We start from the raw sequence: 27,160 nt of genomic DNA on the forward strand, positions 1-27,160 counted from the left end.
CCTCCCTCCCTGTCACCACTCCAAACCCACTGCCAACATCGAGAGTGCCAACTTACCAGAGGGATTGAAACATCAAGTCCTAGTAGCTCTACTACTTAAACAATGGCCTCTAGTTCTAGCCTCACACAAACTCGATCAAAAACCCCTGCTTGAATTTACCCTATCTACACTCCTCATAATTCTGTATATGTTTATCAGATCTCCTCTCAATTTCCCATGCTCCAGGGAATTAAGTCCTAACTGATTCAACCTTTCCCTATCACTCAGGTCCTGAAGACGCGGCTTAATTTACGATTTTCTTGTGAATGGTGTTTATCTGATGCCGTGCAGCTGTGATGCTGCTGAAAGTTAGATTTTTATTGCACCTGTGAAGACATGTAGTTGCGCAAATAATGATAAACTTGACTTTGACTTTACAACAACACTTCTCTATCTGTAAGCTCCAATCCCCTCGCAATGAAGGCCGCTTAACTGCCTAGTGGACCTGCCTGCAAACTTTAAAGTGCTCCACTCTGTGTTCCACGTGCACTTCGGAAAGGAGTAATGGTGGACTCGGGTGCAACCCGCCCCAGCCAACGTAGCCCATTTACCTGGACACACGGGGCAGCAGCTCCCCTCCATGTAGACCGGCTCCAGGCAGGGGAGGGGTGGGCAGCTGACCGTTGAGCAGAGGGTCTGGCCTTGCAGGCAGTAACAGTGGGTGCAGCTATCGATGTCCCATCGCTCCTCATCCGCGTACGTCTTCTCATTGAAGTGACACACCACTTTGCTCGGAATGGTCTCCTCTGTGAAGGGGGTTGGGGGAGATTTAAGAAGAAAACAAAATGGGGACATTTTAAGGCTGTGATGAGGTCTGGATGAACACCAGTGAACGGGTTATACAGAGTTTAAAGTAAACTTATTATCAAACCATGTATATGTTGCCATTCCACCTTAAGTTTCATTTTCTTGCAGGCACTTACAGGGAGAAAAAGAAATACAATAGAATTTCTGAAAAGCTACACATAATCAAAGTCAGGCAAATGACCAATGTGCAAAAGAAGACAAACTGCAAACAAAACAATTATAATATTGAGAACATGAGATCAGAATCAGATTTAATATCACCAGCATACGTTGTGAAATTAATCTTTACACCAGTACAATGAAATATATGACAAATAAATATAGAAGGATAAAACCCTGAATTACAGTAAGTATATATATATACCCACCTCCCTCTCGTACCACATCCATTATTTATTTTTATATACACATTCTTTCTCTCACTCTCCTTTTTCTCCCTCTGTCCCTCTGAATATATCTCTTGCCCATCCTCTGGGTCCCCCCCCCTTGTCTTTCTTCCCGGACCTCCTGTCCCATGATCCTCTCGTATCCCCTTTTGCCAATCACCTGTCCAGCTCTTGGCTCCATCCCTCCCCCTCCTGTCTTCTCCTATCATTTTGGATCTCCCCCTCCCCCTCCCCCTCCTACTTTCAAATCTCTTGCTAACTCTTCCTTCAGTTAGTCCTGACGAAGGGCCTCGGCCTGAAACGTCGACTGCACCTCTTCCTAGAGATGCTGCCTGGCCTGCTGCGTTCACCAGCAACTTTGAGTTGTGTTGCTTGAATTTCCAGCATCTGCAGAATTCCTGTTGTTTGCGTTAAAAAGTAGTGAGGTAGGGTTCAATGTCCATTTAGAAATCGGATGGCAGAGGGGAAGAAGATGTAAAGAGTCCTTGAAAGTCTGTGGGTTGTGGAATTAGTTCAGAGTGGAAGTGAGTGAAGTTATGCACGCTGGTTCAGGAGTCTGATGGTTGTGGGGTAATAACTGTCCCTGAACACTTGGTGATGAGGGGCCAAAGGCTTCTGTTCCTCCTGCCCGATGGTAGTAGTGAGATGTGGGCATTGCCTGGATGGTGGGCGGCCCTTAATGACAGATGTTGCTTTCAGCACTGCCTGTTAAATGTACTCAATGAGCTGGCATAAAACACAGTCAGAAGGATGTACACACATAAAGTGCAGGAGGAACTCAGCAGGTCAGGCAGCAGCTATAGATAGGAATCAAGAACTGACATTTTTGGCTGAGACCTTCCGTCAGATCTGGAAGGGAAGGGGGAAGAAGCCAGAATAAGAAGCTGGGACAAGGGGAAGAAGCACAAGTTGGCAAGTGATAGGTGAAGCCAGATGAGGGGGAGGGCAGGTGGGTGGGGGAGAGGTATGAAGTAAGAAGATGGGAGGTGATTGGTGGAAGAGGTAATTGGCTGAAGAGGGAGGAGTCTGATAGGACAGGAGAGTGGACCATGGGAGAAAGGGAAAGAAAGATGATGTACCAATGGCTGTTCCAGTTGCCTCACAATCAGACCATAAGATATAGGAGCAGAATTAGGCCATTTGGCCCATTGAGTCTACTTCATCATTTCTGATGATCCATTTTCCCTCTCAGCCCCAATCTCCTGCCTTCTTCCTGTATCCCTTCATGCCTTGACTAATCAAGAATCTATCAACCTTTGCTTAAAATATACCCAGTGACTTGGCCTTCACAGCCGCTGTGGCAACGAATTCCACCGATTCATCTAAAGGAGATGATAGCATTGGAGGGGACACAGAGGACATTCACTCGGATGTGGTCTTGGATGGAGTATTTCAGTTGGGAAGAATGCCTGAATAGGCATAATCTATTTTCCCGGAAGCAGAGAGACCCTTACAACCTTTAAGAAGCACATGAATCGCTCAGGTGTAGAGAGATACAGGACGTGGACTGGACTAGAGCTGGCGAGTGGGATAAATATGGTTTGGTTTTCGATGTCTGTCATCTAAAGGGTCTGTTACTACGCTGTCTGATACAATGACTGGATGGTCCATGCTGATATCTAGTGAGTCGGCACTGGTGGAAATCTAACACAACTGTAAAACTCAGTCTTCCTGAAGGGATCTCCCAGAAACCCAATAAATGAGGAAAATTAAATGATCCCCGCATGGATTTACTGAGACAGTATACCCAGCTGCTTGGATTTTCAACCCTTTGGCTTGCCACTAGAGGGGGCAAGAGCACCATGGAACAGGAAACTCTGGGGTTCGGAGTGGGCAATGTGTTCCAAGTATGGTGTGTAGCACTGGGGATCCAAGGGTGGTGCATGGGGGAGCGGGGCGGCAAAAGATTCTGCAAATCCAAAGGCATGGCAACTGCTCTGCACGTGACCACAAGAAACTGCACAGAGCTGTGAACACAGCCCAGCACATCATGGAAACCAGCCTGCCCTCTATGGACTCTGTCTATATTTCTACTGCCTCAGTAAAGCAGCCAACATAATCAAAGACCCCACCCATCCTGGACTTGCTCTCTTCTCCCCTCTCCCATTCAGCAGAAGATACAAAAGCCAGGCTCCAGCACAGATTCTACCCTGCAGTTGTAAGACGATTAAATACTTCCCTAGTACAATAGCTGGACTCTCAAATCTTGATAAACTACCTTGTTATGATCTTGTACATGACTGCTTCCTGCAGTGCACTTTCTCTGTGGATGCTACACTTTATTCTGCATTGTTATTGTTTTACCTTGTTCTACCTCAATGCACTGGGTAATGAATTGATCTGTATGAACAGTACGCAAGGCAAGTTTTTCACTGTACCTCAGTGCATGTGACAATAATAAGCCAGCTACCAAAATGAGCCCATACAGTGCAAGTCTGAACATGTGGTGTCATGATGGTTCAGGGTCAGAGCGCAGGGGTCACAGTATGGAAGGGCTGGCAACACAGTGGTTGAATTCCTGGGCTGATACCCACTGGGTCGAAGGTGAGGACAGCTAAATCCCTTTGTGAACAGGTAAAAATGGCCTTGTTGAGCTGAATCTTATGAGAGGAATTCCAAACTGACATTGCCTTCACTTGCAAAGGTCTAGATAGTGTGGATGTTTCCTATGGCGGGGGAGTCTAAAACCAGAAAAGCCTCAGGATAGACTGACGATCCCTTTAGAACAGAGATGAGGAGGAATCCCTTTAGCCAGAGGATGCTGCATCTGTGGAATTGTTTGCCACTGATAGCTGTGGAGGCCAAGTCACTGAGTACATTTAAGGTGGAAGCTGACAGATTCTTAGCTAGAAAGGGTGTTGTGTTAAAAGTTATGGGGAGAAGGCAGGAGAACGAGGTTTAGAGGGATAATAAATTGGCCATTTTGGAATGGTGCAACAGGCTGATGGACTGAATGGCCTGATTCCTCTCCAATGTCTGATGTCTAATAGTCTTATGGGATTCCACTGGAAGGAAAACGGTGCAGTCTCTGGGGAAATCTGCACTGCACGGATTGCTACTCATAGATTAGAGGGTCAGCCTGCTCTCCACATAGACACTCTCTCTTTTTGAGGAGAAATCCAGAGCTGGAGTCTCTAAGAGTCCTACATTGAGTTCAATGTTGACTGGCAACTCCTGCGACACTGCTGGTGCCAAACGGTATTGGTCTCTGCCGTTCCTTTGGATTCATCGGTTGCGTGGAGATGGGGAGTCTGCTGCATGGGCAGCAGCTTGCTCTCCATATCGTACTGCCCCGGCTTGCGTATCACAGACAGCCGGGAAGCGACGTCCATAGTCAACTGCGGCTAATGGAGGATCAACACCTCCACCCATTAACTCACCCCTCCACAAGCCCAACCAGACCTATATCATTCCCTGTCAATCACCTTGTGTGCAGACACTCCTGTGTCTAACGTTACTTGAGGGACATACAGTCAATATACAGATACATAAATTATCTTATGTCTTTATATTTGATGTGCTTATTATTATTATTGCATTCTTTATCTTATTCGTGGGCACGTGGCCAAGTGGTTAAGGCATTGGACTAGCTACCTGAAGGTCGTGAGTTCGAGCCCCAGACGAGGCAACGTGTTGTGTCCTTGAGCAAGGCACTTAATCACACATTGCTGTGCGACGACACTGGTGCCAAGCTGTGTGGGTCCTAATGCCCTTCCCTTGGACAACATTGGTGTCGTGGAGAGGGGAGACTTGCAGCATGGGCAACTGCTGGTCTTCCACACAACCTTGCCCAGGCCTGCGCCCTGGAGAGTGAAGATTTTCCAGGTGCAGATCCATGGTCTCGCAAGACTAACGGATGCCTTTAATTTAACTTATCTTATTGTGTGTGTTTTTTTTGTGTTGCATCAAATCTGTAGTAACAACTATTTTGTTCTCCTTTACACTTGTAAACAATAAATTTCACGATATATGTCAAGGATAATAAACCTGATTTTGAGTTTGGGGAAGAGTGAAGCACTCCTTGTATTCTTTTGGAAAAATGTTAATAGTCCAAATGGCCTTTTGTTACACTGGTGTAGTTAATGATGGTGAAATGCCTGGGCTCCCAGAGTTACTTTGGGGACATGTTGTCCTCTGACACAGGGAGTTACTGACAGATATCTTAATGGCCGGGACAGGGGCTATGGTACTGGTCCCATCTAGTGTGATGCTCTCCCCAGCCCAATGACACAGCCCTTCATCCGAGCTGGGAATGCAGGAGCTGCCGAAGGCTTGGGCTGTGCTGGGAGATGTGCACCTTTGGAGAACAAAGGCAGCCAGTGTACCAGCTCAGACCTGACGGCCGCTGTTTGTATTGTTGTTCCTCAGGACCAAAGCTGGGCTCCAGGGAGGCAGGGGTACATAACGCACTGCCACGCTGATGGCAAAATGTTCAAAGTAAATTTACTGTCAAAGTACGTATGTACCTGTCACCATATACAACCCTGAGATTCATTCTGCTGTGGGCATACTCAATAAATCTATAGAAGAGTAACTATAATAGGATCAATGAAAGATCAACCAGAGCGCAGAAGACAGCAAACTGTGCAAATGCAAATAAAAATGAATAGCAATAAATAATGAGAACATGAGACAATGAGATAAAGAGTCCCTGAAGTGATATCATTGCTTGTGGGAACATATCGATGGATGGACAAGTGACTGTAGTTATCTTTTGTTCAAGAGCCTGATGGTTGAGGGGTAAATGTTCTTGAGGCTCTTGTACCTTCTACCTGATGACAGCAGCGAGCAAAGAGCATGGGCTTGGTGATGGATGCTGCTTTCCTACGACAATGCTTCATGCACATGTGCTTACCCGTGATGGACTGAGCTGAATCCATAATCTTTTGTAGATACACTACGGATATTTAAGAGACTGTTTTATTTCTTTTTTTAAATCCCCTACTGGCTGGATTTGTCCTCTTTTGCACATGGAATGTGTGCCAGTCTTTGGTGTTTATTTTACTGAGATACAGCGTGGGATAGGCCCTTTCTGGCCCCTGGAGCCGCGTTGCCTAGCAACCCACGATTTAACCCCAGCCTAATCACGGAACAATTTGCAATGACCAACTAACCTGGCAACCGGTACGTCTGTGGACTGTGGGAGGAAACTGGAGCACCCGGAGGAAACCCGTGCGAATACGGGGAAATTGTACAAACTCCTTACGGGCAGCGCTGGGAATTGAACCCAGGTTGCCTGAACTGTAAAGCGTTGTGCTAACCACTACGCTACCATGCTGCTCCACACAAAAACTATATATAGTTTTTCATAAATTCTAGTGTATTTTCTTTATTTTCCCATAAGAAAATGAATCTCAGGGTGGTATCTGGTGACATACACGTACTTTGACAATAAATTTACTTGGACATTGAAACACTTAGAAAGGCACGTGGATGGAAGAAACAAGGGGGGAGTATGTGGGACGGAAGGAATAGATTGACCTTAAAGTAGGCTGAAAGGTCAGCACAGCATTGTGGGCTGAAGGGCCTGTACTGTTCTATGTTCGTGGTGCGGAGAGACCCCCTCCCGATTGGCCCCTCCGAGTCCGCACTCACCGATGCAGTAGGGACAGCACTGGCCCTTCCTCAGCACAGGCCGGGGGCAGGTGACAGCCGGGCAGGACTCCGAGTAGCAGCTGATGATGCCCTCCATGCAGATGCAGCTGGTGCACACGTTCGGCTTCCAGGACTCGGCCTCCAGGAAGATGTCGCCCTCCTCGTTCTTGCAGTAGCTGGGTCTGCTCCTGTTGCTGGGTGCTGCCGGCTGAAGGGGCTCGTCTGATCACAACAGAGAGCAGGTTAGTGAGTGGAGGGTGAAAAGCTTCTCAGCCCGTGTGATAAATGACGCCCACGTGACGGAATCTGAAGCAAACAAAGAAAATCAAGCTGCCGGGGGAACTCAGCAGATCAGGCAGCATCTGTGGAGGGAAATGGACAGGCAGTGTTTTGGTTTGGGACCCTCTGCTTGGCAGGATCTTTCTCTTAGAGAGATACAACAGGATAACAGACCCTTCTGGCCCAACGAGCCGACGCCACCCATGTGACCAATTAACTTACTAACCCATACAACTTTGGAATGTGGGAGGAAACCAGAGCACCCAGAGGAAACCTCTGCCATCATGAAGTGAACGTACAGACTCCTCGGAGACAGAGGCAGAACTGAACTCAGGTCACTGGTGTTGTAATCGCGTTACCCTAACTGTTACGTTACCGTGCCAAACCCCCCCATCCCCAAGACAACGACAGTCCATTTTCATTCACAGATACTATTTGACCCGCTGAGTTCTGACGGATTTGTTTTTGCCGTTGGCTGGAAGAAACTGGAGTCCAGTGAATTTACCCAGAGGGAGGGTCAACCCCTTCCCACAGTGGGGTGGGAGGCACTGTGGAGTGGATAGGGGGAAGCTGCTCCCATTGTTTGCTGGTTCGAGGTGTGGGAGTCGCTGATTTTAAATTCTCAGCTGCAGAGAAAAGGGAGGTGTGAGGAGAGTTTTGTTTTATGCAGATTAGTGGGATTTGACACACATTCTCTGTAGGGATGTTGCAAACAGGTTCAAACAGCGCCTTTGAAATGATTTGTGGCAGAATTTTAGCAGGGCTCTTGGGAAGGAGGAGGGGAAAGGGATTCACATACAAAATGCCGGAGGAACACAGAAGGTCAGGCAGCGTCTATGTCTGCAGGGATGAAATCAAGGGCAGATTAACCTGCCTACCGGTAATGTCTTCGGACTGTGGGAGGAAACTGCAGCACCAGAGGAAACCGACGCAGTCACGGGGAAAACGTACAAACTCTGTACAGCCAGGAGCAGGAGCTGAATCCAGGTCGATGGCACTATGCTACCATGATGCCTCTTTATCCCCACTCTCCCATTATACTACCTTCTCGTGCACCAGGCTTCACCTGTCACCGTCCAGCTTGTGCTCCTCCCCTCCCCCCCCCCAACCTTCCCATTCCACTTTCTGATGGGTCCTTCTCAGTCCCGATGGCCCAGAATACTGTCCGTTTATTCCCCTCCATGGGCGCTGCCTGACCTGCTGAGTTCCTCCAGCATCTTGCGCGTGCTGGTCTAGATTTCCAGCATCTGCCGCTCTTGTGCCTCGGAGAAAGGGATTGCTCCATTAGGGACTGAAGCAGACTTGGCAGACCAATTGGCCTCCATCTGAGCTGCAGCAACTTTCTGTGTCTGAGGGGTACACTGATACTTTGAAGGGGAACCCAGCATTGCAGCGAGGAATGTGGCAGCAGTCCTCAAACTCTGTGGAAATTCACCTATGAGGAGCTTGTGTGGATTAGCGATCTTGCCAAAAACAGATTAGGCTGGTTGGCCGTATTTCTCTGCTGCGGCTTTAGGGGCTGCTGTCACTTGTCCTGAGAACCATACATCAGCAGAGATACCATTTTGAGCAGGGCACCATGGGGTGGGCGGTGGGGGGTGCGGGGTGGAGATACATCTCTACTGAAGGAGGTGTAAGGCACTCCTTCCCCCCGTAGCCTGCAGGCCACCCTTGGGCAGGGTGTAGTACCTCGCTGTCCCCTCCACCCACCAATCAGGGTCACGCAAAGCCATGGGAGCAGGTGGTGGATGGTCGTTCGAGCAGCTGGTTCACATCACAAGTCCTGGCTATGCGACCACTGACGCCAGGCAGACAATCTCCAGAGTATTGATAATTGCTGAGCTCACCCATCTTGTAAAGACACTGCCCAGAAGTCAATGTCAAACCACTTCTGTAGAAAAATTTGCCAAGGACAATCATGATCATAGAAAGACCAGGATCGCCCATGTCAATATGACACAGCATATAACGATGATGATAATGACTACATATCACCTAGAAATGTAAAGAATCATGACGGGGATAATTTAGGTGAATGCACACAGTCTTTTTCCCAGGGAGGAGGGTACTAAAAATACACAGGTCATAGGTTTAAGGTCAGAGGTGAAAAAGTTCAAAGGGACGTGAGGAGCCAGCAGCACTTTAATGGATGGTTAGTATTTGGAACAAGCTGCCAAAGGAAATCGTTGAGGCAGGTACGTTAACTGCATTTAAAAGACACGTGGATGGGTTCACAGCTACGAGGGTTTTGAAGGGCTACGGGCCAAGAGCTGACAAATGTGACGCACCTGCTCAGCATGGGCCAGATGGGCTGAAGGGCCTGTTTTCATGCTGTATTACTCTGTGACTGATGACAGTCACACAGCTCGGGAACAGGCCCTTCGCCCCACAGTGTTGTGCTGACATCTTACCAGCTAAAAAGTAAATCAGAAACACCCCATAATTAATCCCTCCTTTGTACACAATGTCCATAACCCCCCATCTTCTTCACGTCCGTGTGCCTATCCAAATGTCTCTTAAAAGCCCCTAATGTATTTGCATCTACCACCAGAACAGGCAGAGCATTCCAGGCATCTACCATGCCCCGAGTAAAACACTTAACTCTCACGTCTCCTCTGAACCTACCGCCTCCTCTCACCTTAATGCATGTACCCTCTGGTATTAGACATTTCAACCCTGTCTACTTTAACTGTGCCTCTCATAATCTCATAAACCTCCATCAGATCTCCCCTCAGCCTCCGATGCTCCAGAGACAACAACCCAAGTTTGTCCAGCCTCTCGTGATAGCACACGCCCTCGGAACCAGCCAGCATCCTCGTGAACCTCTTCTGCCCTCTCTCCATAGATCTGATCATCCTGCCAGGATTGAATCCATGTTGGATTTCAGAGGAATTACAGTACAGAAGGCAGGAAATCTCGGAATCTCTGCTGCTGCCCCACAGACTGTGGCTTTCCCATCTGGTAAGCCTTTTGGTCTCTGCCACCCTTTCAGCAGCAAGTCCCTCATCCCATCACTCTGAGTCACCTAGAGATACAGGACAGAGTCCCTGCTGACCATCAGCCCACCATTAACACTCACTCTACTGTACTCCCACTCTATTAATTCTCCCCACATTCTCATCACTTCTTGACATTCTACCACTCACTCATACTTGCTCAGCAAAAAAAATCTCAAATCCCCAGTAATCCTTATCTTATTCAGTTTACTTTACTTTGTCATTGTGGGGGGGGGGTCACTGTTTAAGGCTTTGGTAACTTCCTCCCTCATTCCCCCCACCACCATCCCTCACCCTTGCTCCTGAATATGACTGAGTAGCTTCCGTGATGCATGGGAGCTTAGGGTAACCTAGACTGATAAGTAGCTGCTAAACCTTTTCTCTGCACGGATCTCGGAGATGAATTATTTATTTGTAGCTATCTTATTTTTATTTAATCTAAATTGCAGTGCCATGACCTTTACAGACCTTAAACATTGTCTGGTTCACACACAGAACTCATTAAGCATGCAGTATTATGCATTAAATCAGCACAGCAAGTCCTGACTTAATTGAACTGTAAACTAGGAGGAGGAGGAGGTTCTGGCTCTGTTAGGAAGGACGCTGAGGTGGAAACGCAGCCCAGGGTGGCAGAAATACATTTGCAAAGATGATCGGATCCACTTTTTCCTGTATCGTCAACTAGAGCACCCGGGACACTTTAGAGAGTGATGGAATTGAACCCAGATTGTTGGCACTGGAATAACATTACTATTATTTATTTATCATTGAGATATAGTGTAGATAGGCCCTTCTGGCCATTCGAGCCGCCCAGCAACCCCTGATTTGACAATTTACAATGATCAATTAACCTATCAGCCAGTACACCTTTGGACTGTGGGAGGGAATTAGAACAGAAATTACAGGCAGCAGCAGGAATTGAACCTGGGTCACTGGTACTGTAAAGCGTTGTGCTAACCACAATGCTACTGTGGCACCTGTGTGAACTGCTAAGCTACAGTGCCACCTCAAACGCATTTTTCCTTCTCTCATCTCGTCCCTTATAGACCTACTTACATTCTTTTAACACTACTTCCCTTGAGTGACAACGCTTCCGTGAAGTGGCTAAGGACACTGAGCATGCTGTGAGAGGCTCTGTGGGTTGTGCACCTACCTGGGCACTGTGGGCAGCAGGAATCCAGGGTCCTGGTGGGGTTCTGGCAGAGGATGGGAGGGCAGACCTCCGTGTCGCACAGCACCCGGCCACTGTGGCATGTACACTGGGTGCAAGAGTCGATGTTCCAGGTCTCTCCTTCCACGTAATACTCTCCGCCAGGCGCGTGGCAGATCGACGAGTCGCCTTGATCTGGCTTCCAAAGCTCCAGGTCCTCTGGGAACACAGTGGACGGTGGGGGGGTATCAGAACCAAGGTCACCACAGTAGAAAGACACAGCATGGCAGAGGCACACAGACCCATTAGAAGCAGATGATTTGTGAGAGCCAGACTCACTACCACAGCCACGTATCCCCCTCAGCCAGTCTCACCTATCACTTCTAGGTTGTACTCCCTCCCTCCTGCCACCTCTTCATTCTGGTTTCTGCCCCCTTGAATAGTCTTGGCCTGAGCAGCCAGTTGGTCATTCCCCTGCATCAATGCTGCTCGACTTGCTGAATTCCTCCAGCAGTTTGTCCGTGTTGCCCAAGATCTCCAGCATCTGCAGAATCTCTAGTGTATAGGTGATGCAGTCTCCTCCACTCTATAAATCACAGCTGATTTGACAGCAATCTTGGCTCTGCATTCCTTTTACCCTCCTGGTAACCTTTTGATTCTAAAGTACTGATCTATTTCCATATTAAAATGCTTAGAATATCGACTGCCATGATGAGGCCAAACTCAGGTTGGAGGAGCAACACCTCATCTACTGTCTGGGTAGTCTCCAGCCCCTTGGAGTTAGATATGGCCCTTGTGGCTACGGGGATCAGGGGGTATGGAGGGAAGGCTGGGGCGGGGTTCTGAGTTGGATGATCAGCCATGATCATAATAAATGGCGCTGCAGACTCGAAGGGCCGAATGGCCTACTCCTGCACCTATTTTCTATGTTTCTATAGAATTCTCCAACTTCCGGTAATTCCCTCCCCCTCCCTTCCCCCATCCCAGTTTCATTCTGCCCCCTTCCCCAGCTGCCTATCACCTCCCTCATGGTTCTGCCTCCTTCTACTACCCATTGTGCTTTCCCCTATTCCTTCTTCACCTTTCCTGCCCATCCCCTCCCCCACCCCTTTATCTTTCCCCTTACTGGTTTTTCACCTGGCACTAACCAGCCTTCTCCTTCCCACCCTCCCCCCACCTTTATAGGGCCTCTACCCCTTCCCCTCTTCAGTCCTGACGAAGGGTCTCGGCCCGAAACATTGACTGATCATTTCCACGGATGCTGCCCGACCTGCTGAGTTCTTCCCAGCGCGTTGTGAGTGTTGCTTTGACCCCAGCATCTGCAGAGTACATTATGCTTAGAATATCGACTTCCACCCCGTTTAGAGGAAGAACTTTAACACAGGCAGAAATGGAAATAAGGCCCACGCAAAGGGCAGAGAAATAAATGAGTGGGCACCTCAGGTCACAAAGCCAGTACCAAGACAGGCATGTGCAGGATAGCTTCCCTTCCTTCAGCCATGTTCTGCAGGTCGTGAAGGAAAAGAGGTCAGTTATTGGCCGGGGAGCTGCATGGCCTTGGTTGTAGCGAGGACAAGGCCTTAAGCCACAGTGCCGCCTGCTTACAGTCACCCAGACGAGAGGCGTTTGCGTTGGTGTGCTCCGCCAGAGTGCCGGGGGCAGTATGGCGCAGCATCCAAGCTGCACCCCAGTGTTCGCTGGGTTGAAGATAACCCGTATCGTGTTCGACTACAGACTGCTGCAGCTTCTTGGATGATATATTTCTGTGTGACTGTATTTTACTGATATCTTCCGTGTTCTTGCTATCTTGTATGAGCTACATGTGCTTTGTGCTGTGTGTGACTGTTGGTACTGTGTCTGGTACCTTGGCCCCAGAGTAACACTCTCATTTGTCTGTATTCACGGGTATTTACGTATGGTTGAATGACAATTAAACTTGAACTTATCAGAGAGAAGGAATTTTTTTTACTGTGCATAATAAAGCTCTGCATTCATCTTAATCAATTATTCTTTTCTTATGATTGTGATGTATGCTTCTGTGTATCACAAGTGCACAAGACCATAAGACACAGGAGCAGAATTAGGCCATCTGGTCCATCGAGTCTGCTCTGCCATTCAATCATGGCTAATTTAATTTCCCTCTCAACCCTATTCTCTTGCATAACCTTCGATGCCCTTTCGAACCAAGAACTTATCAACCTCAGCTTTAAATGTACGCAATGATTTAGCCTCCACAGCCACCTGTGGCAATGAATTCCACAGATTCACCATCTACAAAAGTCTTCGTTTGAAATGGAAGTCCTGTTCTGAGGCTATGTCCTCTGGTCACAGGTCCTTCCTCTATTCAAAACACCTTCTCCACTCTATCTTGGCTTTCACTATTTGATAATTACAGGGAATATGGAAAGGCTTTTGAAAGGGTGAAGGGGGATCCAGCCTGAGATAGAGGGTACTACCTGGAAGGAGATATTGGACAAACGTGGTTTATTTTCTCCGCAGTACCAGAGGTCGAAGGGAGATGTCATAAATAAAATTATGTGAGGTGTAAATAGGATGGGCAGACAGAATCTTTTTCTGAGGGCTCGTTCATTCATTATGTGTCGTGTCATATGACGTGAGTAATCATGGTCTTTCCATGACCATGATTATTCCTGGGAAATTTTTCTACAGAAGTGGTTTGCCATTGTCTTCTTCTGGGCAGTGTCTTTACAAGATGGGAGGCCCCAGCCATTATCAATACTCTTCTGAGATTGTCTGCCTGGCGTCAGTGGTCACATAAACAGGACTTGCGATATGTGCCAGCTGCTCGTACAACCATCCAGCACCTCCTCCCATGGCTTCACATGATCGGGGGGGTGTGGGTAAGCGAGTACTGCACTTTGTCCAAGGGTGACCTGCAGGCTACCAGAGGGAAGGAGTGCCTCGCACCTCCTTTGGTAAAGACGCATCTCCAGCCCGGCAGCCGATTCCCAGAGGGGGTAGAAATGTCACACATTAGAGGAGATGTATTTAAGATGAGCAGGAGAAAGTTTAAAGAAGAGGTGCAAGGAAAGATTTTCTTTACACAGAGAGCAGTAGGTATCTGGAACAGGCTGCTGGGAAGCAGATACGAATAAAGATGCTTGTTTGAGAAGCTGTTGGATGACACATAAATATGCTGGAAATGGAGTAATGTGAATCTTGTGCAGGCAGTAAGGTTTAGTTTTAATTTGGCATTCCGTTCAGCACAGACATTTAGTGCCGAAAGGCCTTTCCCTTTGTTCCATGTTTTTATATCATTATCTTTCTTTCTTTTTTATTTTTATCTTTAGAACAGAGATGAGGAGGAATTTCTTTAGCCAGAGGGTAGTGAATCTGTGGAATTCACTGGCTGTGGAGGCCAAGTCACTGGCTACATTTAAAGCTGAGGTTGATAAATTCTTGGTTAGAAAGGGCATCAATGGTTACGGCAAGAGATCAGGGTTGAGAGGGAAATGAAATTCCCGTGATTGAACGGTGTGGCAGATTCAATGGGCTGAATGGCCTAATTCTGCACCTTTGTCTTATGGACAATGCAGTATCAAGATGGCAGTAATGAAGGACAAGGAACGTTCTCCTGCCGCTTCCCTCCAGATGAGGGTTACCCGAGTGGTCCTTACCTGGGCAGGTTGGGCAACACTGTCCTGGACGAATGGCAGGGTTTCCACAGTTGGGCACGGAGCAGGTGATGAGCGCGCACATCTCGCGCCCTCCGTTGCAGTAACACTCCCGGCAGCCGTCGTGCCAACTCTCGCCGCTCTCGTGCCGCCGGCCGTCCATGGAGAGGCAGGAGCTGGCTTTCACCGGTGGAACCAGGGTGGTGGGCACATCTGCAGAGGCAAGAATGAGAGTCAGCCGGGCGGCGGAGGCACAGCACAGCTCTTCAAATACACTGTCATCTCCTTCAACGCTGCCGCAAAATATAATCACAAGGGATTCTGCAGATGTTGGAAATTTTGACAGAACACTCATCAGACCCCACAAAATGCATTGGTTGATACAGAGAGCAAGATGGTGGCCCTGGAAGTCGGAATCCTCTAAGGAGCGCCTAACAATTCATCTGCCAACTCAACTAGCCCTGGAAAGTGATGGTACTGGAGCGTCAGACCCAGACCCCGCCGTCACTGGTAGTCACGCAAGAATGCCCGCAGAGGGCTATGCCACCGTGAGGAAGAGGGATGCTGCCGTGAGCACGGGAAGCCTAGGCTGTGGGCCCGGGTGGAGCTGCCGCAGGTGTAGATCTTTGCGGTAGTCGCAAATATTCTAACGAGAACTTTGAATGCTGGAGGAACTCAGCATCTATAGAGGGGCATCAAATGCCATAGGTCTCGACAGCATGCTGGAGCGCCGATGAAGGGTCTCAGCCCGAAGTGTTGCCCGTTTATTCCCCTACACAGATGCTGCCTGACCTGCTGAGTTCCTCCAGCATTCTGGAAACAGCTCTACACAGGCCATTCAACCTGCTCCTATTCAGTGTGTTACACCGTTCCAGGTTCAACATTAGAACCCAGAACAAAGACAGTACAGCACAGGAACAGGCCTTGGGCCCATAATGTTGCACTGAACAGCTGAGGAGTGAATTTTAAAGAACCTCAAAACGAATCCCTCTACCTACACAATATCTCTATCACTGCATCTTTCTCACATTATAATAAGATAGCTTCTGTAGTGCCTGACATCACTGAGTCCAAATCCAACCTCGGCACCTGAGAAATTTACATTCCAATGTTAAAACAAAATGCTGTATTTACCAGTCGGGACCAAGAAACTACTGTCTTTAGCACGAAACTCATGTGATTTCTAGATGGTTACTTAACCAGGTCCCGATGAAGGGCCTCGGCCCGAAATGTCGACTATTTCCCTCAAAAGATGCTGCCTGACCTGCTGAGTTTCTCCAGCATTTGCGTGTGTGTGCGTGTGTTGCTAGGGATGGTGAGTGTGCTCTGCTTTTAAGGGGGTCATGAGATTTGGGGTTAGTGCAGGAAAATGGTGTTGGGAAGAATTACCATGGCCATCGACAGGGCAGGTACACATGGCCAACTCCTGATCTGGTTGTTTATGTTCACATGCCTGCATTTCACAGCAAGTTAAGAGCTCTTGAAGCACAGACTGTTCTGAAAAGCTCCATAAAGAGCAATATTTTAAACCACAGATTCACAAGCTGGGGTCCGCAGACACCTTGTTTAGTGATATTGGTCCATGGTATAAAAAAAGTTGTGAGCCCCTGTGCTAAAGACTGGATAATCTGTTTTTTGTCAGTCAGTCCTGAAGAAGGGTCTCAGCCTGAAAAGTCAACCGATTAGACTTATCCATAGATGCTGCCTGATCTGCTGTGTTCCTCCATCATTTTGCTGCAATGGACTGTTCAAATCCATCTGAAGGCATACACTGGGTATGGTGACACCTGGAGTGTCCATCTCATGCTGCAGATGTGCTCGAAACTCCTAATGTTCCACTCAAAGAGACACAGGCATGTTTGGATGCTTCGCTTCGTCTTCCCCAACAAGAAGTCAATCAAAAACCTTCATAAAGTGGATTCTCCTTTCAAAATATGCTACACGGACAAAATGTATTTTGTGTGCATTGCACCGGATTTTCATCAACTACAGAATCTCTTGTGCCTCCTTTCAACATGTGACCTCAATGGTCAGCTGCCCACTCTTCAAATGACTGGGTCCTGCTTGCAACCTTCAAGTTCCCTTCACTCCTGACTAAGTTCACTGGATTTTGCGGTTCGATATTCTGTAGAATGGCTCCATGCTTTCAATACCACTCCATCCCACTAGCAGTACTCTTCATGCATATTGACCCAATGTCAGTCCTTGCTGGGAGGAATTTCTACAGTGGAGGTGAAGGATTGCTGGGAATCCACAGGCAATCTTCCTATTGACTGCGGTGACATGTTAGTTGGTGAAATCAATTGCTTGGCTAAATAGTTCTGTCTAAAAAGCCTGTGTTTGTCCTGTTGAATTGATGCATTCAGACACCTGGCTGCTAAACACATTTCCTCACTGTCCCTTTCTGTTTCAACTGTGTGTGAGGGGCATTACACTGTCACTCAGGACTTCACAGATCTGGCATGGGGCAGGAAAAGTGTCGTTACTCAACTTACATACACCCAGACTCATCTGCTTGTGAGAGAAAAAGATAATCCGTGGGAGAATCAATGACACTTAAGCTGAATCCTGCAACAATATTTCTGAAAACACATTCCCAATATAATCTAACTTCCTTTTAGGTTCCCTGCAGGGGAGGGCCATAGGGTCAGTATTAAAGGCCAACTTTAATGACTGAAGAGAGATGTCTTCACGCAGAAGGCTGTACAATAGATAAACACAAGAGATTCTGCAGATGTTGGAAATCTAGAGCAACACACACAAAATGCTGGAGAAGCTCAGCAGGCCAGGCAGCATCTATGGAGGTGAATAAACAGTCGGCATTTTGGGCCTGCTTCCTAACCTGATGAAGGGTCGACTTCATCAAGACGGGAAAGGAAAGAAGAAAGATGCCAGAATAAGAGGATGGGGATGAGGGGGATAAAGTGAGAAGCTGGAAGGTGATAGGTGGAAAAGCTAAAGGGCTGAAGAAGGAGGAATCTGATAGGACAGGAGAGTAGACCATGGGAGAAACACCAGGGGAATGTGATAGGCAGGTGATATAAGCAGAGATAAGAAGGGGGCCAGAGTGGGGAGCGGAAGAACAGGGAAGGGGTGGGGAGGGAAATTACTGGAAATTAGATACATCAATGTAAATGTTTGGTTCCTATGTATATTCACAACATTGAGGCCAAAGGGTAGAAGGGAGATGCAGGGATGTGGGATTAGGACAGGGCTAATACATGGCTTAACTTTAAGGTGCTTGTATGAAAATAAAAGAGGGAGGTCAGAGGCAGAGTTTTTACATACAGAATTGTAGTTGCATGGAACGCGTCGCCACGGTGGTGGCAGAGGCAAAATCATTAGGGACATTTAAGAGATAGACATGTGGATGAAAGAACAATGGAGGACTATGTGGAGGTGGGGTTAAGGGCCAGATTGATCAAAGTAGGTTAAAGGGTTGGCACAATATTGTGGGCCTGTACGGTGCTGTGACATTCTACGTTCTATGAAATGGAGATGATTCAGAAGGAGGGACGGGGATAAAGGGCAGAATGGACAGTCCTAGTTAACTCTGCCCTGGTGTGAGAGCTCCAGTCGTTAACACTGACACACTATTTGATCAGTATGAGCATCCAGCCCAACACTACCTCGTTAATAACACCTAGATAATGATTGACAGCTAGAAGTTCACCCTCCTCAGAAGGTAGTGGAACTATAGGAGGTCACTTCTAGAAGCACAATTTAGGACATTGTGTGCACAAATTCCAAAATATCTTATTTAAATATTCAGTTGTTTGTAAAGAGTCCCTGATCGCATGACCTAAATAATTACTGACTTGCAGTAGAGATACAAGTGATTCGAAGTAATGTGATTAACAGTGGTGTGCTGACAGGCTCCTTGGAGACATTGGAATTGGGTCATGCATAGGGATACATTGTGAATGTTTTCTTTCTTCCATGATCTTTCTGTTTCCCCACTCCTGCCTCCCCTCAAGAGACTGACTCTTTCACAATGACCGAAAACCCACCAGCACTCGAAGTCCTCCAGTCCTTCGGCCCGCTTTTGGTTTCATCCTCCACAGACTTGCTTCAGACTCCATCAGGGGACAGAGGTCATTAGCTGTTACTTTACCATGCACTAGTCACCCTTTACTCAACTCATCCCTGCTGCCCCTCACTCCAGCACAGATCTTTACCTTTTAAGTTATACCCTCCCATCCACCCCTCTCTGTCTCTCTAGTCCAGGATTTTCTAACCTGGGGCCCACAGTTAATGGTAGTGGCCAACGACATAAAGAAGATTGGAAACATCCTATATAAGTAGCATGTATAAACGCCGGAAGAACTCAGCAGGTCTGGCAGCATCCATGGAAAAGAATTAACAGTCGGCGTTTCGGGCCCAATCCCTTCTTCAGGACTGAAACATCAACCGTTTATTCATTTCCATGGATTCTGGCTGACCTGCTGTGTTCCTCCAGCACCTTGTGCACGTTACTCTGGGTTTCCAGCATCTGCAGGCTTTCTTGTGCTTGAGACCCTGTTACGAGTGTTGGGTTTGTCTCAGTCTTCAGCTGAATAAGTACGTTGTCATTTTAACCCAATAAAGTCTCATTGCTGGGACAAAGATCATCCTTTAATCAATTAGGGGCCAAATTTTCTTCAGCCACACCCTGAGATTAATTAAAGACCAATTGCTCCCCATGTACCTTGAGGTTAATTAGAGGCCAAAGGCTTTCTTTCTGAAATATTATCCGTTAAGGATTAAAGATTAGCTTTATTTGTCATATGGATGGAAACATAGAGTGAAATGCATTGTTTTACGTCCATCTCCAGCAGTGTCTAAGGTGTGCTTGGGACAGCGTGAAAGCACCACTGGCACCAACAAAGTATGGCCACAACTTACTAACCCCACCTCATACTTCCTTGGAGCGTGGGAGGAAACTGGAGCTCTCAGAGGAAACCCATCTGGTCACGGGGATGTACACGGTAGCAAAGTGGTTTGTGTGACCTACGACAGCCCAGGGCATTCCGGAGTTCAGAGTTCAATTCCGGCACCATTCTGTACATCCTCACTGTGGAATGTGCGGGGTTTCCCCCAGTGCCCTGGTTTCCTCCCACAGTCCAAATACACACTGGGTAGGTTAATTGGCCATTGTGATTAGGTTTGGGTTAATCAGGTTCGTCAGGGGTTGCTGGGTTGGTGTGACTTGAAGTGCCAGAAGGGCCTACCTCAAGCTGTATTGCTAAAAAAATTAAAAATTTCCAGAGAGTGGCAGGAATTGAACCTTGATCTTATAGCTGGTGCTGTTTAAATGTTAAACTATCTGCTACACTACCCTGGAAAATTAAAATGGAAAACCCGCAAAGCCTGGCCATTGGAAAGGGTTGAGCCTTGTTGTACAAAGCCATGCTCTATTTTCCCAGAATCCTCTTTCTCCTCACTCACAGCCACTACCTTTCACATCCCCCACCCCCCGACAGCTACATAGAGGTTACACGGTTCCCTTGCCCAAGAGTCTACTTCCACCAGCATCCTTAACGGTTTCCAGATCACAACAATGTGCCAGGAAGAAAAACCTCCTCATGTCCCCCAATGCCAATCTCAAATCTGTGCTCTCTACCAGTCAAAATCAGTTTGCCTTCGATAAAGCCCATCAAAAGGTGGAACTATTAAATATTCCCTTCAGGTGGAGGGGAATTTAAGCACATTTGCTTTGGTACCCGTGCACTCCGGATGAACACCCTAGCTGGGCGGTCTTTCATTGACTCTATCACGGTTTTTATTTATTTATTAATTATTTGATTGAGATACAGCGTGTAAAAGGCCCTTTGGCCCTTCGAGCCGTACTGCCCAGCAATCCCCCGATTTAACCCTAGCCTAATCACGGGACAATCTACAATGACAAATTAACCTACCAACTGGTACGTCTTTGGGCTGTGAGAGGAAATTGGAGCACCCACAGGAAACCCATGCGGTCACGTACAAACCCCTCACAGACAGTGCCAGAAAACGAACCCAGGTTACCCGAACTGTAGAGTGTCGTGCCAGCCAGTACGCCACTGTGCCACCCCACACTCTGCAGATTTATCAAGTATGCCCGCAAGAAAATGAATCTCAGGGTTTGCACATGGTGACGCACATATACTTAGATTAGAAAATTACTTTGAACTTAATCCTGCCTTGGGAGGTGTACTGAAGAGAAAGCCTCAACAGCAGACAGGGTGCACATCAAGCAGGAGTCATCGTGCACTCTTATTCTGCGGTCAGGAAGGCTCCCAGCTAATGCACCACGGTTAAATAGAAAAGGTCCCATTAACAGTCGAATACCATCCAGCAGAGTAGCCTTGCAAGGGCTCATGACCACATGCTTGCAAGTTGTTTGTTTCATAAGTTTGGAAAACATTTTGTGGAAAACAAAACTGACACAACACAATTGAGATGAAAAACTGCCCTTTGCTGCTGTTCCCCAGTGTCCGAGCCAACATCAAGCACTTTGGCTCTTCTCACTGCCCTGAGTCACCACAGTTCTATTAATAACAGGCTTCTTGAATTTAAAGATCTGAGATTAGCTTTATTTATCGCATGTACATCAAAACATACAGCGAAATGCAGCTCACACAAAACACTGTTGGAACTCAGCAGACCAGGCATAATCTATGGAAATGAATAAACAGTCAATGCTTCAGGCCAAGATCCTTCTTTGGGATTGGAAAGGAAGAGGAAAGATGCCAGAATAAAGTGGTGAGCGGGAGGGGGAGAAGAACTGGCTAGATACTGGGGTTCCCAACCACTGAGCTCGAAAGTGATAGGTGAAGCCTAAAGGGCTGGAGGGGAAGGAATCTGATAGGAGAGGAGAGTGGGCCATGGGAGAAAGGGAAGGAGGAAGGAACCTGGGGGGTGGGGGAGAAGGTGATAGGCAGCTGAGAAGAGGTAAGATGCTATAGTGGGGAATAGAAGAAGAGGGGAGGTGGGAGGGAAAGAAATCTTAATGGAAGGAGAAATCGATATTCCTTCCATCAGGTTGGAAACTACTCAGATGGAATACAAGGTGGGCTCAGTGTGGCTCAAGAGGAGGCCATGGACCGATATGTCGGAACAGGAATGGAATGGGAATTAGAAGTTCTGCTTTTGGCGGATGGAGCAGAAGTGCTCGGCGAAGTGGTCCCCCAATTTATGACAGGTCTCAGCAGTGCAGAGCATTGGACACAATAGACACCAGAGCAGATTGGCAGCTGAAGGTGTAACACCTTGGCCACTTGCAGGGCTAAGAGCCGGGAGGGAGATCAGTGGGGAGGGATGAATGGACAAGGGAAACATGGAGGGAGTGTTCCCCGTGGAAAGTGGGGCGTGGGACAGGTTCTGAGGTAAATATATGTTTGGTGGCGGAGCAGAGGAGGGGAGAGTCAAAGATATGTTTGGTGGTATAGTGGAGGGAGGGAAAAGGTAAAGATATGTCTGGAGGAAGAGTAGAGGAGGAGGTAAAGATATATTTGGTGATTAATTGGAGGGGTGAGATAAAGATATGTTTGGCGGTAGAGTGGGGGGGAGGTAAAGATGTATCTGGTAGTAGACTGGAGGGAGGGGGAAGGTAAAGATATGTTTGGTTGTAGACTGGAGGGAGGGGGTGAGGTAATGGTACATATTTGGACAGTGGGAGGAAACCAGAGCACCAGGAGGAAATCTGCACAGTCACAGAGAGAATGTACAAACTCCTTACAGTGACGGGAATCGAACACCATTTGGCAATTGCTGTAAAGTGGTTGTGCTGACCACCACATCACCATGCCGACCAACACATCACCATGCTGATCACATTTGTAAAGCAAACCAAGAGAAAATCAGGCAAAATTTTGACACTAAGTCACTTTAAGATACATTTGAGCGTAAGAGCCCCAGCTCTCTGGACACAAAAGGCATTAAGTGGTACAGGGACAGAGCAGTAATATAGTATTGAGACAGAAATTTGGCAATAATGGTAGGAAATGGGAGAACAGGCCCAAAAGGCTTATTCCATGCTCCCAATTTTGTTGTCCAGGAAGAAGGTTTTAAAGAATGTCTTAAAGCAGAGGTTCTTAACCTTTGTTTTATGTTATGGACCCTTTTGACTGTCTGGTGAAGCCTATGGACCCTTTCTCAGAATAACGTATTTAAATATATGAAATAAAATGCATAAGATTACAAAGAAACCAATTACATTGATATACAGTTATCAAAATATAAAATATTGTGATACAGTAATATACTGTATCTGCTTCTTTACTAATGCAATAAATAACAAGACTAGACATTTAAAATACAGGCAAGTTAAAATAAAATTTTATTGTTTAAATATATATCTGTGTGAAGGCTGTTGCACAAGAACATAAAGTTGTTAATACTACTGTGGTTTGTTGCCTACATTCATTATTGAAGGAAATGCTAAATTTCAGTTCAAGGTTAGTGAAAATAAGGATGTAAATTGCTGTCCCTCCAAGTTCACGGACTCCCTGGCACTATCCACAGTTCCCCCAGGGGTCCGCAGACCCCAGGTGAAGAACCCCTGCCTTAAAGGAAGAGAATGAGATGGGGAAACAGGGAGCTTCAGGGGATAACTCTGAAGCTTCATGCCCCAACTTGGCCCTGAATGCCGAAGCAATTAAAAAGCAGGGCTGTTCAAGCAGATAGAGGCAGAGACACAGTAATCTCAAAAGGCCGCAAGGTGTTACTGATAGAGGGAGGTGTGTGCTCAGGGAAGGATCTGAAAACAAGGACGGGCAGTAGAAAGTTGTTGAGCGAGCTACACCTGCCAGAGTCTGTGGGAGTATTACCTCTCTGCCCTCTGGCACATCAGCTGGTGAGCTAGGATTCAGCAGCAAAGGCTTGTTAGTCACGCAATCAATCTACTAATACAAAATAAAAAATTACTGTCAGCAAGCAACCTCTCGGAGGAATTCTCACTCGTTTCACTTACCTGTCCTCCTGAAAGGCAGTCTACAATTTGTAAAAGGTACCTTTGCTGTGTGAATGATTAGCTTACATCCTCTGCTTCCCTTGAGGGAGATGGGTACGATCAAAGCCCTTCCAGAAAGATGACTATCTTAATTAATACCAGACACTACAATTTTTCCTTAGGCCTCGGAGAACTGGGATTCCCATGACAATTATCATCTCCTTCCTTAAGACCAGTGTGACAACAGCCCAAAACACCAGGTAAAAGCAATTAGTTCCCCTTACCTCTGCACTTGCAGATAAGGCAGCCATATATGTCCTGCTCAAAGCCCATTGGACAATACTTGTCACATGGACGCTCAGGGCACCTCTTGCAGCGACAGATATCACAGCCATGTTTGTTTTTCCTGTTTTGAAAAGAAAAGTTATTGGAGAACTTAATTTGCAAACTAGGATATCTAACCTGTACAACTTGATGGATCTATTACACCAGAAAGGAATTGCAGTCTGGCAACTTGCTCTGAAAATTTCAAATCCCTTGGTTAGAAACTCAGATACAATCCACTAAGTTGATATTGCTCCATTATGACTTTGCATTACAACATGCTGTAACTTTAATTCTACCAATGCAAAGGTGGAAGGTTGGGGTAACAAAGGAATTTATGGCCAATAATCTCACGTGCTGTGGTTTTCTTTTGTATTCCTGGTTATGGGTGCCACTGCTAAACCAGCATGTATTGTCCACTACAGGAACACGCCTCCCCTCTATGGGCCCAGTCAATACTTCTCGCTGCCTCAGTAAAACAACAAGCAAAATCAAAGACCCCACCCTCTCAGGATGTTCTCTCTTCTCTGCTCTCCCGTCGGGCGGAAGATACAAAGGTTCTGAAAGTACGTACCACCAGGCCCAAGGACAGCTTCTATCCCATTGTTATCAGACTCTCGAACAGACCTCTTTCACAATAAAAATGGGCTCTTGGCCTCAAAATCTACGCCATTATCGTACTGCACTTTATTGCTTACCTGCAGTGCACTCTTTCAATAGCTTTTACACTTTACTCCGCATTGTTATTGTTTTACTTGATTCCAAATCAATGCACTCTGATCCGTATAAACCTTCCCTAGTTTATTGCACTGTGTATGAACTGTACGAACAGCATGCAAGGCAACCTTTCCACTGTATCTTGGTACACGTGCCAATAAAAAAACCAATCCCGATACTATCCCGAATGATGTCTGAACCGGTTTGGTCAAACCGAGCTTAAGAAATACATTGAGCTTCCTCCAGCAATTGTCTTAGATCCACGCCTTCAAGTCAATGACCCTCTGGCTACCTTCCCACATCATCTGCTCTATTAAAGCCTTGCTCCCAGCTTCAAATATTTCTCTTGACAAACATTCAAAGTGGTTTCGCTGAATCATTTAGTTGCAGAGTGCTTGAGATCGAAAAGATACTGTAGTTTTAAGATCAGGCTTATTTGACACATGTACATCGGAACATCGAAACATGCAGTGAAGTGTATCGTTTGCATCAAATCAGTTCAGGGAGGATTGTGGTGGGCGGCCCACAAGTGTCGACATGCTTTCGGCACCAACACAGCTCATTAACCCTAACCGCACGTCTTTGGAGTGTGGGGGGGAAACCCACATGGTCACGGGAATAATGTACGATCTCCTTACAGGCAGTGGCGGGAATTGAACCTCAATCAGTGATTACTGGTGATGTAAGGTGACCTGCTAACCGCTACACTACCGTGCTGCCTCCGTAAGCAATGCAGGGAACTTTAACAGGGAAGTAGCTAAAATAATACATAATTTAGATTTTTTTTAATTTCAACATTTAAGAGAAGTTTGGATAGGTACATGGATGTAGGGGTATGGAGGACTATGGTTCCGGTGCAGGTCAAATGGGAGTAGGCAGTTTAAATGATTCGGCATGGACTAGATGGGCCAAAGGGCCTGTTTCTGTTCTATACTTTTCTATGACTCTAGAGAAGGAAACAAATTCTTGATTTTGGTAAATTGAATATGAAGTAATTGATTTGTTCCAGTTTTCTTAATTATTAATGAAGATTCATTCATTCATTATACGCTGTGTCATATAATGTGGGCAATCGTGGTCTACGAACATGATATTCCTTGGCGATTTTTTCTACAGAAGTGGCTTGCCATGCTGCCTTCTGGTCAGTGTCTTCACAAGACAGGTGGCCCCAGCCACTATCAATACTGTTCAGGAATTGTCTGTCTGGCATCAGTGGTCGCATAACTAGGAGCTGTGATATGCACCGGCTGCTCATACGACCATCCACCGACTGCTCCCGTGGCTTCACGTGACCCTGATCGGGAGGGGGAAGGGCTAGGCAGGAACTACACCTTGCCCAAGGGTGACCTGCAGGCTAGCCGAGGGAAGGAGTGCCTTACACCTCCTTTGGTACAGACGTATCTCCATCCCCACTACCCTTTAATGAAAATTAAACAAGATATAGAGAATTGGATTTCATAGGAATTATTGCAACTATCAGTGTGGAAGAGCTGGAATAACTTCAGCAGAAATTTATAAAAGAATGATACTTCGGTGACTCTTAGAATTGTGGAGTGTAATATAAAGACTGTCTTGTCTCCCTTTCTCTTCACCATTTACACCTCAAGACTTCAACTACTGCACAGAGTCTTGTCATCTTCAGAAGTTTTCTGATGACTCTACCATAGTTGGATGCATCAGCAAGGGAGATGAGGCTAAGTACAGGGCTATGGTAGGAAACTTTGTCACATGGTGTGAGCAGAATTATCTGCAGCTTAATGTGAAAAAGACTAAGGAGCTGGTGGTAGACCTGAGGAGAGCTAAGGTACCGGCGACCCCTGTTTCCATCCAAGGGGTCAGTGTGGACATGGTGGAGGATTACAAATACCTGGGGATACGAATTGACAATAAACTGGACTGGTCAAAGAACACTGAGGCTGTCTACAAGAAGGGTCAGAGCCGTCTCTATTTCCTGAGGAGACTGAGGTCCTTTAACATCTGCCGGACGATGCTGAGGATGTTCTATGAGTCTGTGGTGGCCAGTGCGATCATGTTTGCTGTTGTGTGCTGGGGCAGCAGGCTGAGGGTAGCAGACACTAACAGAATCAACAAACTTATTCGTAAGGCCAGTGATGTTGTGGGGATGGAACTGGACTCCCTGACGGTGGTGTCTGAAAAGAGGATGCTGTCCAAGTTGCATGCCATCTTGGACAATGTCTCCCATCCACTACATAATGTACTGGTTGGGCACAGGAGTACATTCAGCCAGAGACTCATCCCACTGAGATGCAACACAGAGCGTCATAGGAAGTCATTCCTGCCTGTGGCCATCAAACTTTACA

The 27,160-nt window shown here is 46.9% G+C and overlaps 1 protein-coding gene across 2 annotated transcripts in view; it reads right to left on the bottom strand.

The window, feature by feature from the left end:
* Positions 1–27,160, bottom strand: part of crim1 (cysteine rich transmembrane BMP regulator 1 (chordin-like)) — a 287,358-nt gene that overhangs the window by 21,269 nt on the left and 238,929 nt on the right. For both annotated transcript variants that reach the window (XM_072264867.1, XM_072264866.1), the window contains exons 10-14: positions 24,083–24,204; positions 14,891–15,100; positions 11,256–11,471; positions 6,828–7,049; positions 591–785 (exon numbers count right to left, since the gene is read on the bottom strand). In XM_072264867.1, coding sequence (XP_072120968.1) covers positions 591–785; positions 6,828–7,049; positions 11,256–11,471; positions 14,891–15,100; positions 24,083–24,204 — 965 coding nt within the window. The remainder of the gene's footprint in view (positions 1–590; positions 786–6,827; positions 7,050–11,255; positions 11,472–14,890; positions 15,101–24,082; positions 24,205–27,160) is intronic.

This window comes from Mobula birostris, chromosome 8, assembly GCF_030028105.1.
Source record: "Mobula birostris isolate sMobBir1 chromosome 8, sMobBir1.hap1, whole genome shotgun sequence".
In the NCBI taxonomy this organism is placed as follows: domain Eukaryota; kingdom Metazoa; phylum Chordata; class Chondrichthyes; order Myliobatiformes; family Myliobatidae; genus Mobula; species Mobula birostris.